At 42.4% G+C, this 17,867-nt stretch overlaps 1 protein-coding gene across 2 annotated transcripts in view; it reads right to left on the bottom strand.

Moving 5' to 3' along the window:
• HIVEP3 (HIVEP zinc finger 3) overlaps positions 1-17,867 on the bottom strand; it is a 258,006-nt gene that overhangs the window by 19,135 nt on the left and 221,004 nt on the right. For both annotated transcript variants that reach the window (XM_058195714.1, XM_058195715.1), the window contains one exon: positions 2,377-2,552. In XM_058195714.1, the coding sequence (XP_058051697.1) occupies positions 2,377-2,552 (176 nt within the window). The remainder of the gene's footprint in view (positions 1-2,376; positions 2,553-17,867) is intronic.

Genomic DNA, 17,867 nt, shown 5'->3' with positions numbered 1-17,867 from the left:
GTTCTTGACTTACGACCAGTAATTGAGCCCAAAATTTCTGTGGCTAAGTGAGACAGTTGTTAAGTGAGTTTTGCTCTATTTACCACCTTTTTTTTTGCCACAGTTGTTAAGTGAATCACTGCAACTGTTAGTAACACGGTTGTTAAATGAATCTGGCTTCCCCATTGACTTTGCTTGTCAGACGGTCACAAAAGGGGATCACATAACAGTGCCGGGACACAGCAAAGGTCATAAGTATGAACTAGTTGCCAAGCATCTGAATTTTGATCATGTGACCATGGGGCTGCCACAACGGTCGTAGGTGTGAAAAATGTTCGCAAGTCACTTTTCTCAGTTCTGTTGTAACTTCGAATGGAAGGTTGTAAATCAAAGACTCCAGGTATGTTTCTTTGATATAAAATTGCCAATTAGAGTAGGTCAAGGATAAAAATGGATAGCATATGTTATGTTTGAGAATGCAAGCACATAATCCTTATCGGACCTATAGAAACATGGCTTTGGATGTAACAAAATACTGTTTGATTGCATGTTCAATTAGTGAATACATGACATAGATGTTCATTGTTCAAATATGCTTTCAGTGAAGGAACAAGAGTGATTTACAGCAGTGGCCAAAATTGTGGAAATCTTTTGGGAAAAGTGTATTTTTGAGGTTTGATGGCTAATAACACCACTTTTGGGGGGGGTTTCAAGATAATCCTATTCCACTGCTGGAATGGCCTGGGAATAGCCCAGATCTTAACCCAATTGAAAATCTATGGAGCCAACTAAAGAAACTTGTTAGTTAGAAGTGACCCAGCAATAAAACCCAGTTAATAAAGCAATCATTCAATCTTGGTTTGACATTATAACAGTTGCAGAACTCAAAGACTTGGTTCATTCCATGGGAAGACGTTGTAAGGCCGGAAATCATGCTAAAGGTTACCCAATTATTAACTGACATGGTGATCATTTTTGTATATCTTGTTTTTTCTACGTGTTTCACTTTTCTTCTTTATACTGTAACTGCTATTCTAATAGGAAAAATTCTTCACAAAAGTTATTGCATTACATTCTTGATTCAATTATCTTTCCATTGATATGTCATTTGATGGTAGTACTCCAAAAAATGTGGTGATATTAGCTAGTTTTAGAAAATACACTTTCCCCAAAAGGTTTCCACAATTTTGGCCACTACTGTATGTCAAAATAGCTTTCTCTAGCTTGGCAGCCACTGGTTCTGATCTCCCCGGCCTCAAACGTTAGTTCTCAACTTACAAAAGTTAATTTAGTGACCATTTTTCAGCACTGAAAAATGTGACTTATGACTGTTTTTCACAGTTCCGACCTTTGCAACATGTGGTCAAAATCCAGGCGCTTGGCCACCGGTTCCTATTTATGACCATTGTCCTGTCCCAATGGGCCTCTGGTGGCTCAGCAGACTAAGTCTGTCTGTTATTAACACAGCTGCTTGCAATTACTGCAAGTTCAAGTCCCACCAGGCCCAAGGTTGACTCAGCCTTCCATCCTTTATAAGGTAGGTAAAATGAGGACCCAGATTTTTGGGGGCAATAAAAGTTGACTTTGTATATAATATACAAATGGATGAAGACTATTGCTTAACACAGTGTAAGCCGCCCTGAGTCTTCGGAGAAGGGCGGGATATAAATTAAAAAAAAAAAAAAAGGTCACGGGACCTTTGGAGACCTTCTCACAATCAAAAGGGCCATGGATAGCTCAGGGCCGTGGATAGCTCAGGCTGTAAGGAGCCTGTTATTAGAACACAGTAGCCTGCAATTACTGCAGGTTCAAGCCCGGCCCGAGGTTGACTCAGCCTTCCATCCTTTATAAGGTAAGTAAAATGAGGACCCAGATTGTTGGGGGGCAATAAGTTGACTTTGTAAATATACAAACAGAATGAGACTATTGCCTTATACACTGTAAGCCGCCCTGAGTCTTCGGAGAAGGGCAGGATATAAATGGAAAAAAAAAATCAATGGGGAAGAAGCCAGCTTATTAATAACAACCGGGTTTACTAACTTACCTACTGCAGTGTTTCCCTTAACAACAGTGGCAAGAAAGGTCGTAAAACGGGGCAAAACTCACCTAACAGACGTCTCACTTAGCAAAACAGAAAATTTGGGCTCCATTGTGGTCGTAAGCCGAGGACGACCTGTGCTAAAGGCATACTCCAGTCAAAGGTTTCCTTGTGACCTGATTACCCAGCGGACGACAGCTTTGCTTTTGGCGTCATGCTTCAGCCAACTTCAGCCACTTTTAAGGTTCTAGGCCTTCTCCAAATGAGCTTTAAGCCCCTGCCTGCTGCTGCCCCCGAAGGAATGTCAACCAGCAAGCCAATGCACTAGGAAGATGAGCTCAGCGCTGACTGGTGCTTACCTTTGGTTTTAAAAGCAAAGTTACAGTACTTGCAGACATAGGGCCTGACGTCTGTGTGCGTGCGAATGTGTTTCTTCAGCATGCTGGGTTTCTTGCAGCGAATTCCACACTCCTCACATACATACTTCCCTCGTCCACGGCCTCGCACATACACATACTCTTCGTTTGATTTGTACCTATGAGCAACAGGGTGTCATGGTAACAGAAGCAAAAGATTCCCACCTTAACATAGCAAAGTCTCCTTGAAAAGAAAAAAATAGATAAGCATAGAACCAACACACAATCCCACTGCATTATTCATGGCTGCAGGTTAAAAAAATGCACCGAGTGAGCATTGGAGAACCATGGGTGTGCGGGTGGAGTCCTCCAGAACCAAAAGATGTAGATATTTCATTTATAACCGCAGCACTTCTACATCCGTTAATGGAGAGTATCAGTCTTGGTGAACAGTTCCTTCTTTTTTCCAATTCAAGGAAGCCAACATTAGACAAGGAAGGCAGAGGGTTCCCCCACATATCCTATGCAGTTCACGTTAGGAAGAATAGATTAGCAAGAAGAGAACCACGAGTGGTATCCTGACTCCTTAGAGGAACCAAACGATTAAACACATTTAATAAAAGAAGGGACTTCACTTTCCTGAGAAAGTGAAGAGATGATGGGTCCTTGATGCTCTCTGAGCGTGCTTGTTTTCTTGCAGACGTTTCGTTACCCAAACTAGGTAACCTCATCAACCACTAGCATTGATGAGGTTACCTAGTTTGGGTCACAAAACGTCTGCAAGAAAGCAAGGAAGCTCAGGGAGCACCAAGGACCCCTCCTTTCAACCCTGAGCTGCAAAAATTTCCCCTTTACTGTATGGAGAGTTCCATGCAAGGAAGGGATTTCCATGGCCATCGTACTAAGCTCAGATCTTCAGCCTTGTTTTATTAACAAGCACCCTCCTCCCAAACAAACAAAAAAACCCTGAAATTTCTAATCCTCTTCAGCCATGTGTCTTATTAATGCCTTTTACTGAAATCTAAACATTACAGGAAAAAAGTCTGTGAACTGAAACCCTGGGGCCAGAAATCCATGAGGAACATATCCGGGGAAGATATCCCCACTTTTAAACACTGTTAGCTTTTGGCTTAGCCTAGTAATAAGGAGCTTCTCTTTCCCACTAGAGCAGGGGTCCCCAAACTTGGCAGCTTTAAGACTTGAGGACTTCAGCTTCAGCATAGCTGGCTGGAGAATTCTGGGAGTTGAAGTCCACAAGTCTTAAAGCTGCCAGGTTTGAAGAACTCTGCACTAGAGTAACAAACACATTATCATTCATGTAGCTGGAAAGGAAAGAAAGAACTGTGGTGATATTCATAATTCACACCTATTATTTTGGGAGGTGGGAAAGTAGACAAGCAATTGGTTGCTTTCGTTTTTCCTACATTCCTAAGAGACTTTCAGATGGCTCATGTATGTTATTTTGGGGGGAAGAGAAGGGGAGTGTCCTGAATTTGCAAGGAATATAACTTGGGAATCTGGGTCTAAAACATTTAAAGATTTAAAAAAAATAACTCGGAAAGGGTCTAAAAAAGGAAAATGAGGAAGCCGAACTGAATCTGAGCAATTCTATTGGCTAGTAACATCAAGCATGCGCTACAGAAAAAGAAAGTAAGAGAAATGTCAGTTTTAGTTCAATCGTAGTTCATTGACAACAAAGATAATAATTCAGCAGGAAAGGCCGAGGATGTATATCGAACATGTTGGAAAAATATTAGTAAAAGCCAGTTAACATTAACACATTTCAAGGAAGTTCAAGAACTGATGTGCCTACATACAGTACATCTACTAAATAATTCACTGAACAAGAACTTTTATATAATATATACCTGCACAAAAGGGAAGGAAGGAGGGAGGGAGAGACAGAAATGTCAAGAACCCTAGAATCAGGGGTGAAATTCAGCTGGTTCTATCCGGCTCTGGGCAAACTGGCTGCGGGAGGCTCCGTCAGTGGTGGATTTCAAATTTTTTTACTACCAGTTCTGTGGGTGTGGCTTGGTGGGTGTGGCATGGCTTGGTGGGTGTGGCTTGGTGGGCGTGGCAGGGGAAGGATACTATAAAATCTCCATTCCCTCCCCAATCCAGGGGAAGGATACTGCAAAATCCCCATTCCCTCCCGATCAGCTGGGACTCGAGAGGCAGAGAATAGATGGGGGGCGGGGCCAGTCAGCATTTTTACTACCGGTTCTCCGAACTACTCAAAATTTCCACTACCGGTTCTCCAGAACTGGTCAGAACCTGCTGAAACCCATCTCTGGGCTCCGCCCACCTGCCCAGACGTCATGACATTCCTTTTTTTCTTGACGATTTCAGCTTCTGCACATGTGCAGAAGGTTTTGCGCATGCGCGGCGCACGCACATTTGCGAACCGGTAGGAAAGGTAAGTGAATTTCACCCCTGCCTAGAATCCTATCTCCTAGTTGTTCATTGCAACGCTGGAAAATGTTAATCTCTTTGAAGCAAAGCAAAAAGAAGAAATGAAAGGGTCCTAACACCCCTCACTCTCTAGCCAAGAATAAAATTTATATATATATATATATATTTTCATAAGAAAGAGATGTGGTTGGAAGCCACATCTTGCTTCGGTTGGCCAGCCGCAGAAGACATTCCAATAATGCAGAAGGCCATAGAGCAAGCACATACTGCTTGTTCATTTTGACAAAACGAAGTAAGCAAGCTTTTGGTGTTTCATTTTAATTTATCTTCTTAGTTTCTTCCCCTTCCACTCCCCCCCCCCGCCACTTTTTTTTTTCTTTATGTCATTTTACTGCTTTCCGATTTTCTTCTGAATATAGTTTGGATCACTTAGATTGAAACTTGTAAGCATTCCATAGTTACAATGGCTACCGTTCACGTAAAAGTCGGTAAAACTATCATTAAAAAAAAACCCACGGATCCTGGGAAATCAAGGGAACCCAAAGGCTGACATTCACTTGCACCCCCATTCCATTGCACAGCTATCCTGCTGCACAGCTATATGTCAGACAGAGTAAACTTATTTATTTTTGCTAATGCAGACAATTTTTCTGGGGTAGCTATTAGCTCAAAAAAAACAAAAAAGGAAAGAAAGAAAGGAAATGGACTGCTGGGCAGGTTGGCTAACTTCAATGAAAAAGGCATATTACTCTTTTCTGTCAGGTTCAGGTTAAAAATCCAAAGGAAAAGAATGACACAATAGCCACAATATTGACAACGCTGACGGATAAGAGTGGATTCCTGCAAAGCCACTCGCTCATTTAAGCAGCTGATTTGAGAAATGAGGTTCGCAAATATTGTACCTTTGCTTTCTCCTGTTTAAAACAAAGTGGGCCTATAGAAACCCCCAAACCCAACTTTTCACCGGGTTTTCCTTAGTTCCAGCCAGTTTCAAGCTATCGTTCTCCCAAGGCAATTGCAAAGAAGTCATACACATGAAGACTGGGAAGCCCAGGGTCAGGGAATCTTGCCAAACTGTCTGTTCCCAGATGCTGCATTACACCCACATGCAAGATTGGAGCCACAAACAGCTGGGAAACTTGACAAAACAGGAAAGGAATCCCTTCCAGACCTTAAATACACACCAAAAGGACAGGGTTGCTGAATGAGCATTGAGAAAAGAATGATTCCCAGGTTAGTTATGGGGGGAGGGGGGAACATCTTTGGGGGGTCCAGCCAGCTCTCTATCCAAATCTTACTGGGGCTATGAAATTGTCTTTTGGAAGCTTGCCTACTGAGCGATGGAAAACAGAAGCCGAGAGCAAAGCAATGGAAAGAAATGGTTTCTCATAAAGAAGCAGCAGATTTCAAAGAATTTGGCCCATGAGAAGTTGCCTGTTGGAGAGATCTCTCCTCCTCCACCACCTCCTCCTCCTCCTCCTCCTCCTCCTCCTCCTCCATCACCATCATCATTTCTTCCTCCTCCATTACCAACACCACCACCATCATCTCCTCCACCTCCATCATCACCACCATCATCTCCTCCTCCTCCAAAATCATCATCTTCTTCTCCTCCAAAATCATCATCTCCTCCTCCATCATCATCATCATCATCATCATCATCATCATCATCATCATCATCATCATCATCATCATCATCTCCTCATCCTCCAAAAGTGACATGAAAGTGTTCCTCGTCCCAACTTGATATATTCACAACAATCTTGCAAAATAGATTAGGTCAAAAATGCATAGATGTCCTCCTTATGGCGTTTTATAGATCAATTGATAACCTCTGATTTGCCTAGAGCTTTAATTGCAGTAAACAAAATCTGGTCCTTCTATGTTGTTTGTCCAATGCTGGGAAATTTGAATTGGTAGGACAGGGGTCTGTAAACTTGGCTCTTTTAAGACTTGTGGACTTCAACTCCCAGAGATCCTCAGCCAGCTTTGCTGGCTGAGATACTCTGGGAGTTGAAGTCCACAAGTCTTAAAAGAGCCAAATTTGCAGACCCCTGTGCTAGGATTTCCCCCATCAAACAAGATTGTCTGCATTATTCTTCTGCTTAAACTATTCTTAACCTAAGAGTGCTTTGCACTGCTTAATGTCAGTATACGTGATAGCGACAGGGAACTTATTAAGAATAAAAAGAATAATAAAAGATAAAGGAGGAGATGTTTTATAGTTGAGTTTAATTTCTGGAGATTATGAAGGTAGGTTGCTATTTTTTTCAGCTGGATGAGTTTTCCGACTTTCCAGTCTTGCTTACCATGCCATCAGAATTCTCTGGGCACGTACTATCCATGTACTAACCCGGCGTGACCCTGACTATAGAGATTCTCAGTCATGATTGTCCCAAAGGTGCTTTTTCAAAAGACAACTTTGAAGACCTTTCGCTTCTCATCCAAGAAGCTTCTTCGGTTCTTCAAGTCAGAACCAAAGAAGCTTCTTGCATGAGAAGCAAAACGTCTTCAAGGAAAAAAATTCTTTTAAAAACATTTTTTCTACAACCTCATCGGCTGAAGAGGTTGTAAAAAAAAAATGCTTTTATAAGGCTCTGACAATTCCAGCTGACTTGCCTGATCATGAGAAGTTTTTTTTTTAAAGGCAAAAAAAATGCTTTTAAAAGAAAACAAAAGCCTTTGACGATCAGGCAACTCAGCTGGGATCATCAGAGGAGCCTTTTAAAAGCATTTTTTCGACAACCTCTTCGGCTGAAGAGGTTGTCGAAAAAATGCTTTTAAAAGTAAAAAAAAAAAAAAGTTGGCCACACCCACCCAGTCACATTACCCCTCCCCCCACCAAGCCACACCCATAGAACCAGTAGTAACAAATTTTACCTTTCACCCCTGGCCTGGCCTCAAAAACGTGTCTGAATAGGACGGCATAGAGCTGGTGGGAAGGCCCACCTGTGATGTCTGCTACCAGTTCAGGTGAACTGGTCCGAACCAGCTGAAGACCACCTCTGGCAGTGGGGATGATAAAACAATCTGTTGTGTCTTGTCCGATCTCACCACAGCCGGGGCCTTCTTATCTGCTTCCGAACACGGAGGAATGTCCTAGTATGCCTCCCTGCCCCAGCCCTGGCTCCATGCCCAGACAGGCTGAAGAGGAGGAAGTATCTCCAGCCCCCAGCTCTGGCTCCATGCCCAGGCAAACGGAGCAACTAGACCCCTCCCCCTCCTCCACAGCATGTGAGCCTGAGGGAGGTCAATTGCCAACAGCTGCAGACTGGAGTGACCCTCGCGTCAGAAGACTTGATAGACGGAGGCAACAGAAGGAAGGGAGGGGCAGGCCTGGATAAGTGCTGAGTCATGGAGCCACACCCCATGGCCTATATAAAGGACCTGCTTTCTGGCATTCTCTGAGTCAGGCAAAGTCTAAACATATGTTGCTGAAGTCACTTTCTGGTCTCCTGCCTGCCCTGAGGACTTTGCTAGGACTTTGGCAGAGCTGCAGAGGCACGCCTGATTCGGATTTCCCTGACCCGGCCGTCAGCGGAGGAGTAGGACACGACACAATCCAAGGTGAGCATGGAAAGCCAGGTTGTTTCCAGAATCTCAGAGAAAAATGCATAATAGACGAAGTGTCTTATGGAAACGCATTGTTGTCCTCCCTCGCCTCCGTCCGAATGATGGCTTAATTAGCCGTCACTATCAGCTCTGGCAGCAGAATAGCCAGCGTCTGCCAAGAGCCTCCGTTATCTTCCACGACACTGGTGAGTCACCTAGAAACAAACTTCAGCTCTTAATCAGTGGATTTGTCTGTTACAAAGAGACACAGCAGCTCTGGCTGCCTTTTATATCCTGTGGGGTGTGGCTCCATGACTCAGCACTTCCTAGGCCTGCCCCACCCTTGCTCCTGTTGTTCCCTCCTCTCCTGCCTATGAAACCAAGCCTGATTGCTGTCAGCTGGGTCTGCAGGCGTGGCCTGGGGGTGGGGAAGAGTCAGGGGATGGAGGCCTCGTTATCTCTTCCACCTGGCCTGTTTCTGGCTCCTGGAGCTGAGCCAGGCAAGCTGGTGCTTCCGAGGTAAGTCCTGACGGCCCTTCCCCCTCACTGTCCAAGTCACTTTCTGGCAGCAGGCCCGGCTCGGGGGCCGCAGACACAAAACACATGCACCAGTACAAAGGACTGCTAGTCTTCTCCCAAATCTTTTTTTTTTTTACATCCTATAAGGAAAAGCTGTTGTCAGAAGGGATTTGCCTTGAGAGAACCATCTGCATTTGAGACAGAAACCATACAAATGAAGCTCTGGATTGCACTCCAGCTTTATCATCCGGATGTGACCCCTTTGTGTTGGCTGTTTTTCGGCAGCGCCAATGACCCAGGCGCAAAGGAGTGTGGTTACACAGAGCTGACTGGTTGCATAATCCTCACATTTTTGATCTGGCAGAGATAGACAAGTATCTGTCACCCACAAGAACAGGAATGCTTGGGAATTAGCGGATATTTTACCATTGTTGCTAAGACACAAGATGTTACATAACGTCACCCAGGGAGAAAAAAAGCCAAACTCCAGCAGTTGCCACATCTCTCTTCTTCCCACTGAGACAACTTTTGAGTATTTTGCATCAAATAACAAGCGAGTGGCTCAGAAACTCATTTCTGAGTATATCTAGAGAACAAACTCCCTCTCAACTCAACAGCGTTAGAAGCCACACTCAACCAGGGCATAGCAATAGCACTTAAGACTTACATACCACTTCACAGTACTTTACACCCCTCTCTAAGTGGTTTACAGAGTCAGCATATTGACCCTAAAAACCTGGGACTTCATTTTACTGACCTTAGAAGGATGGAAGGCTGAGTCAAGCTTGAGCTGATGAGGATCGAACTCCTGGCAGTGGGCAAAATTAGCCTGCAGTACTGCATTCTAACCACAGCGCTACCAAGTTCATTGGGCAAGCATAGAAGGTCAATACTTGGGCTCACAATTTACTAGAGTGTAAGTGGTTTTAATCCATGTATCTCAACTTGTCCCTGTTCCAACAACATACTTAACTGAGCCAGGGAGAAGTTAATATATTATGGGGACATCTATTAACTGACTAGCTATAGCTGACTCTATAAATAGAATAGAATAGAATAGAATAGAATAGAATAGAATAGAATAGAATAGAATAGAATAGAATAGAATAGAATAGAATAGAATAACAGAGTTGGAAGGGACCTTGGAGGTCTTCTAGTCCAACCCCCTGCTTAGGCAGGAAACCCTACACCACTTCAGACAAATGGTTATCCAGCCTCTTCTTATAAACTTCCAACCTGCCTTCCACTGAGGACCTATATACTGTACAAGTCAAAAAGAGGGCTCTGAAAATATTTACAGACTCCTCACATCCTGGACATCAATTGTTTCAACTCCTACCCTCAAAACGACTCTACAGAGCACTGCACACCAACAACTAGACATAAGGACAGTTTTTTCCCGAACACCATCACTCTGCTAAAAAAATAATTCTCTCAACACTGTCAAAACTATTTACTAAATCTGCACTACTATTAATCTTCTCGTTGTTCCCATCACCCATCTCCTTCCACTTATTTTTTTTTTATTTACATTTATATCCCGCCCTTCTCTGAAGACTCAGGTCGGCTTACAGTGTATAAGGCAATAGTCTCATTTTATTTGTATATTTACAAAGTCAACTTATTGCCCCCCCAACAATCTGGGTCCTCATTTTACCTACCTTATAAAGGATGGAAGGCTGAGTCAACCTTGGGCCGGGCTTGAACCTGCAGTAATTGCAGACTATTGTGTTCTAATAACAGGCTCCTTACAGCCTGAGCTATTCCGGCCCTTATGACTGTATGACTGTAACTTTGTTGCTTGTATCCTTACAATTTATATTGATATTGGTTGTTTCCTGATTGCTTATTTGTACCCTATGACTATCATTAAGTATTGTACCTTAGACTTCTTGATGAACATATCTTTTCTTTTATGTACACTGAGAGCATACACACCAAGACAAATTCCTTGTGTGTCCAATCACACTTGGCCAATAAAAAATTCTATTCTATTCTATTCTATTCTATTCTATTCTATTCTATTCTATTCTATTCTATTCTATTCTAATTACAGCAGGAATTTGGTTAATTTGTAATTATTACCAGTTAAATACAGTTGCTATATAAGCCAGGTGTGTGGAAAGCAATTAGGGGTTAACAATGTTAATGTTTTGTTAAACTATATCACTCAAATTTGAAACATTTTGGTCTAAGAAGAACCAGATACATCAAGAACGGACAGCTGCAAAAAAATGGTGATTATGTACTCGTGGAAAAATGCTGGTCTCCCAGACTCTAAAAATTCATTTAACATCTGTCAGCTCTCAGCCGTAGAATTAGCTTTGTACCAAAGAAAAGACTAGGCTAGACAATACAATTCCATGTGGTTTAGGTTTGATTCATTCTTTAAAATGGAATCATAATGATGAAATATAAGAAAATTGTATTATTATTTAATAGCCTGAGAAGGAATGGATGGATGATTGGATAGGTGAAATATGTATTCAGTCTTAATGGCCTTTTAAATATTTAGGATTAGAAATAAAGTAGTTTTATGGGTTCTTTGTTTATGAGTTTTTAGTTTAGTTCAGGTTTTTTAAGTTTTTCTTTTTCTTGTGGAGTTTTTAAACATTTGTTTCCTGTCTCTCACCCACACCGCACCCTCTTTGTGTATTTCAAATAGGATTTTTTTAAAAGTTTGCATTTTTAAAATATAATAGATTTCTTTTTTTAAGTTTATCATCTTTCCCAAAAATTTAAATGGGATAGAGTCGTATCCTCAGTAATTTCAAATTCCCATGTGACATCTAGGATTGTGCAGTTTTTCAGGCTCAAGTTTTTGAATTTGGAATGCCTTCAGTTTCTTAGCCAAGACGATGTATTTGTCTAGAAACAAAAATAAGTATATTTAGCATAAAACACAGAAAATAAAAGAATCAAGACAAGAAAGACCAGCCTATCTTAAGTAGATCATCCATCCTGATTATACCCTAGGAGGTTGGGGGTTATTATTATTTTCATTTTTTTATTATTTTTATTTCTTTTATATTGTGTAATCCACCTTGAGTTCCCACGTGCCAATAGGTGACAATATAAATTTCCTAAATATATTAATTTCTAAATTTTCTAAATGAATACATAAATAAAATAAATTTCCCCATATCCTTATTTTTCACTATCTAATACAGTAAACCGAACGGCCCTTCTCATGCCCTTTTCCCCAAAAGGTAAAATACATACAAGAAGCCAATTACAAGCTGACAACATTTTAACAGAATAACAAAGTTGGAAGGGACCTTGGAGGTCTTCTAGTCCAACCGTCTGTTCAAGCAGGAAATCCAATACCATTCCCCTAACCCTAACCCTTCCCCCAAAATCCAGCCCTTGCTTCTCATTGGAGACCAAGTGGAGCAAGTGGTCAGTTTTAAGTTTCTGGATGTTATCATAAAAGAGGACCTGACCTGGGGCACTCACACTGTAGCACTGGTCAAAAGAACCCAGCAGAGATTATACTACCTGAGACTTCTCAGGAAACAGCAACTGAATGAAAGCTGCTAGTGGCCTTCTGCTGCACCATAGAGAGCGTTTTAACTTACTGCACCTGTGTATGGTTTGCCAACTGCACAGTGGCAGATAGGACAGCACTCCAGAGGGTCAATGTCATTGCCCAGAGGATCACTGGTTGCCCTCTCCCCTCTTCGGAAGAGCTTTATAGCTCCCGCTGCCTTAAGAAAGTTCAAAACATTCTTAAAGATCCATCTCATCCTGGCCACCCCCTTTTTTTTAAAACTGTTACCATCTGGCAGACGGTACAGGGCAATAAAAACAAGGACAAATAGGCTAAAAAACAGCTTCTATCCCAGGGCAGTCACTATATTGAATTCTACAGTATAGTGCAATATCAGGTTTACAATTTCAACTATATAGAATGTAAAGGATGTATGTTTGCGTTTTTATTTTTATAGTTATAATGTACACTGAAGATGGCATTTAATTTCATTGTACCATGTGCAATGACAATAAAACTAAACTAAACTAAAAGGTAAAATGTATTCTCTGCCAAGGAAGGAAACAACACCGGTTCCCAGTTAGCAATTCTTCCCTCCTTGTCCCATACAGTGTGCGGAATTGCACATCATAATAAGTCTTGCTTGTTTGTTAGATAAGCCACAATAACCAGATTCATATACCTGCCGAGCGATAAATCATGTTTTACAAAGGCTAGTCCTAAAGAAATCTAACATTCCACATTACTGCCTACGGTGAAGAAGTTAGCCCAGCAGTCACGATTTTACTCTGACTGTGAAAGGAGAAGCGGGAAGTCAAAGAAGCAGAACAATTAGAGCAGTGCTTCCTGACTTCAATAAACTGCAGATGTGTGGACTTCAACTCCTAAATGTCTCCAGCCCGGAATGGGACTTTTCATCTCCTACCCTTGGCCGCACCTCCTTTCTCCCCCAGCGTTCCTCCTCAGGCGATTCTCCTCTGACTTTTCTCCTCGGCTGACACGCCCCCCCCCCCATTCGCCCTGGGCAATGGGACACAACCCCTCCGTCCCCATGTGCTTCAGTGTCGCAAATTCACCAAAGGAGGGTTCGTCCTGGACTTTTTGCCACCTGGGACAGTTAGCCGCCAACCAATCGGCTAGCTGCCAATAAATGGCTTTAGGAAAGCCAAACGCTTGTTAGAAGAAGCGGGATGGGGTGGAAACTCCCCTGTACCTGATCGTGCCTCCCTGATAAAGAACGAACGGGAAGGGAAGAGCGGGGGAGGGGTGGTAAGTACACTATCTTCATCCAAAGGGAAGGGGGGGGGGAGAGAGAAAGTAGGAAAGAGAGAGAAGGGAGACAAGAAAGAAAAGAAAAGAAAGAAAAAGAAAGAAAGAAAGAAAGAAAGAAAGAAAGAAAGAAAGAAAGAAAGAAAGAAAGAAAGAAAGAAAGAAAGAAGGTAGGTAGGTAGGTAGGGAGGTAGGTAGGTAGGTAGGTGGGAAGGGAGAAAGAAAGAGGAAAGACAGAGAAGGAGGGAGGAAGGGAAGGGAGAAAGAGGGAATGGAAGGGAAGTGAACGAGATATGGGGGAGGAGGGAGGGGCGGTAAGTAGTCAGCTTCATCCAAAGGGAAGTGGGGAGAGAGAGAAGAGAGAGAGAGAGAGAGAGAAGGGAGACAAGAAAGAAAAGAAAGAAAGAGAGAGAGAGAGAGAGAGAGAGAGAGAGAGAGAGAGAAAGAAAGAAAGGAAGAAAGGAAGGAAGGAAGGAAGGAAGGAAGGAAGAAAGAAAGAGGGAGGAAGGGAAGGGAAGGGAAGGGAAGGGAAGGGAGAAAGAGGGAAGGAAAGAGAAAGTGAATGAGATAAGGAGGGAGGGAGAGAGAGAAAAAGGAGAGGAAGGAAGGACCACAAACCCTGGCACTAGATGCAGCTTCAAAGGATGCTTTGAAACAGCCACTGTTGAGCTTTCTGGAGCTGGGTTTTATTTATTTGGAACTACCAAGGTTAGGCAACACTGACCTTGTTTTCTTATTATTTGCTAAGACCAGGTTCTTCTTCGAGGTTTTTTTTTTTTAAGCCTTATCTTCAACTCCCAGACTTCTGAGATTCAAGCAGACTCTGGGTTCAGAGTTCAATTCACTCTTTTAATATTATTATTACTGTAGTTGGTCACACAGCCAGCAGATATTTAGTCTAGATTTGGCATTTTTATCCACCTACTACCCAGTCATTTCTTATCAACAATTGTTAAAATCTGGAATGTTCTGTGGCAGATGCTTGTCTGTTTGAATGCGAAAGCCCAGAATATTTTGGCTTCGTTTCCTATTATATAGTTTATTTTGTGGTACCACCAGCTTTTGCCTGGAGACGAATGGTATGTCCTTCTGCTACTTGGTCAAGCCATTATTTGTAATCAGTATTTTAGTTGATTTCACTGTCACGTGTGGAAAGTTTACAATAAATTTGCTTCTTTCCAGATCTAGACAAACTATATAATATTCTGTGAAGACATGTGAATAATGGTTTGCAACGTTATGATTTGTTTCCCAGCTAAGCTATGGGCCTCTGTGGCTCAGACTGGTAAGACAATCTGTTATTAACACAGCTGCCTGCAATTACTGCAGGTTCTAGTCCCACCAGCCCAAGGTTGACTCAGCCTTCCATCCTTTATAAGGTAGGTAAAATGAGGACCCAGATTGTTGGGGGCAATAAGTTGACTTTGTATATAAATATACAAATAGGATGAAGACTATTGCTAACATAGTGTAAGCCGCCCTGAGTCTTCGGAGAAGGGCGGGATATAAATGCAAATAAAAAAAAAGAAACTTTACCTACCTATTAAAACAGATAGGCTCAGAAATGTTCCCTACGCAAATAAGCAAACAAACAATACGATTGAATTCATGACTTTTAGTGCAGAACAATTTAGGTATGTTTTGGGAATTAAAAATATAATTTAAGTAGGTAGCTGGCAATTACCGTATATACTCGAGTATAAGCCGATCCGAATATAAGCCGAGGCACCTATTTTTACCACAAAAACTGGGAAAAACTATTGACTCGAGTATAAGCCGAGGGTGGGAAATGAGGCAGCTACTGGTCAATGTAAAAAATAAAGATAGAGCCAAGTAAAATAACATGAATATTTATTTGAACGAAAAACAATAAAAGTGCAAAAGGGGGAAGGAGGATTCCCAGCTTTAGAAAATTTAGAACTACGCCGCCTTTGGTATGACCTGAGCATAGCTCATAAAATTATCTGCTACAATGTACTTCCTATCAATGACTACTTCAGCTTCAACCACAACAATACACGAGAACACAATAGATTCAAACTTAAAAGTGAACCTCTCCAATCTAGATTGCAGAAAATGTGACTTCAGTAACAGAGTTGTTAATGCCTGGAATGTGCTACCTGACTCTGTGGTCTCTTCCCAAAATCCCCAAAGCCTTAACCAAAGACTATCTAGTATTGACCTCACCCCATTCCTAAGAGGTCTGTAAGGCGTGCATAAGAGCACCAGCGTGCCTACCGTCCCTGTCCTAATGTTCCCTTTAGTTGTATTCCTTTTATGTATTCAATTCATGCTTATATTTATATAATTATTTAATATGTATTTGACAAAATAAATGAATGAATGAATGAATGAATAGAATAGAATAGAATAGAATTTTTATTGGCTAAGTGTGATTGGACACACAAGGAATGAATGAATGAATGAATGAGTGAGTGAGTTACTTCAACAACATTGTCTCACAGAAATTGACAATACAACTGCAAGCATGAAAATGAGTCCTCCTTTAGCTTCCAAGGGACCAGGGTGCCTCTGAAGGTCAGTGCTCTAAGCACTAAGAACCCAGCACAAATCTAAGCCTGTATGCACACCAATAGTGAAAATACCCTGCACAGTGTCTCTTGGCAGAGAAGGTTAATTTTCATAGACGTTGGGGTGGCTTTTTTTTTTTTTTTGGCAGGGCAATAAGGGTCTCTAATATCATTAAACCCAAGTGTGAGGAAAAAGACAGCAGCTAAAATGTTAAGGCCAGTTGTGTGACCTTCTCCAATACAGTTGGCCTGGCTGTTTGCCAAAACTTAAAACACCCTCCCATCCCCCCTCCCTGCTAAAGCTTCTTTCTTAAAACAATTGTGGTCTTTGCCTTTCATTGTGCCAATCGACTTTAGAAGTCTGTGTGTGTGTGTGTGTGTGTGTGTGTGTGAGAGAGAGAGAGAGAGAGAGAGAGGAGGAGGAGGGAGTGCAAAAGGGGAAGGAGGATTCCCAGCTCTAAACAAAGGAAATCCCGGAATGCCAGCGAAAGGCGGTGCTCACGTTCCTCCTCCCTTGCTCAAAAGCCCCAACATGATATTGGAATTGGATGCCATTATATACCTGCTGAGGGCATAATTTGAATATCTTGAAAGATATAAAAGCTCTAAACATATTTGTTTAAAAATCTAAAATCTATACTTAAAATAAATGAATATAAAGTAATAAAGTTCTTTAAAGTTGTAATTCACTTTGCTGCTGAAAAAGAAAAGAAGCTTAACACCTTAAATGGTATTTATTAACTGAAATATCATCAAATCAAATATATAATGAGGTATATTATAATGACCTTTGTTTTCAGAAAGAAGCATGATGGAAGTTTTTCAATAAAGGGGGAAATATAGAAAAAACTTAGTGTCATGCTCATATATCATCTTTACAGATGTTGTTAACACTATACTATGGCAGCATATGATGGTACACTGTTTCAATCAATTTCAGGATGAAAACTCATCAATGAGGAGGAGGAGTATAATTTATTAACCTTGTATGATATCAGTTTCTCAAGGACTCTAGAAGGACCCGAGGAAGAAATCTCTGCCCCCTCCCCACTTTCCCTTTCCCACCCAGCCTTCCCGAGGGACCTTTGAGGGAGAAATCTCTGCCCCCTCCCCACTTTCCCTTTCCAAGGCAGCCTTCCAAGAGGACCTCTCGAAAAGAGCGAAAGCTTTCTCCTGGCCGTTTTACCACCACCACACCCTCCACGCCGGCCATGGCACGAGCTCAGATTGCCGGCTGGGGATGATGGGCGCTGCAGTGCGATCTCGGGAGAGACTAGGGGGGAAGAAAGAATGACTGTTTCCCCACACCCTAGGATTGGGGAAAACATTGACCCCCCCCTTAGTTGCGGGAGAAGGGTTGCGCTTCAAAGCGGTCGCCTCCATCCATCAATCCATCCTTCCTTCCTTACTTCCATCCATCCATCCATCCTTTTTTTTTTCCCAGCGAGCGGTGCGTGTGTGTGACATGCAAGCAAGACGTCTCACGGGGCGTGTGTGTGTGTGTTTGTGGTGGGGGTCTCGTCCCAGCCACCCACCCACTCGCTCCCTTTCCCTCTTCGGAGCGTGGGCTGTTCCCGTTCGCCCTGGCCTCCGTCCTCCGATCTCCTGCGCTGGGAGCGAGCGAGCGAGCCAGCGAACGGCTTCGGGCACCGCGGACTTTGGCAAGGAGGAAGGTGGGAGGGAAGCGGAGCTGCCGGCTGTGGGGGGGTTGAGGGGCG

This window comes from Ahaetulla prasina, chromosome 10, assembly GCF_028640845.1.
Source record: "Ahaetulla prasina isolate Xishuangbanna chromosome 10, ASM2864084v1, whole genome shotgun sequence".
Lineage (NCBI taxonomy): Eukaryota > Metazoa > Chordata > Lepidosauria > Squamata > Colubridae > Ahaetulla > Ahaetulla prasina.
The sequence above is the reverse complement of the archived record's forward strand: the minus strand, read 5'-3'. Positions and strand labels throughout refer to the sequence as shown.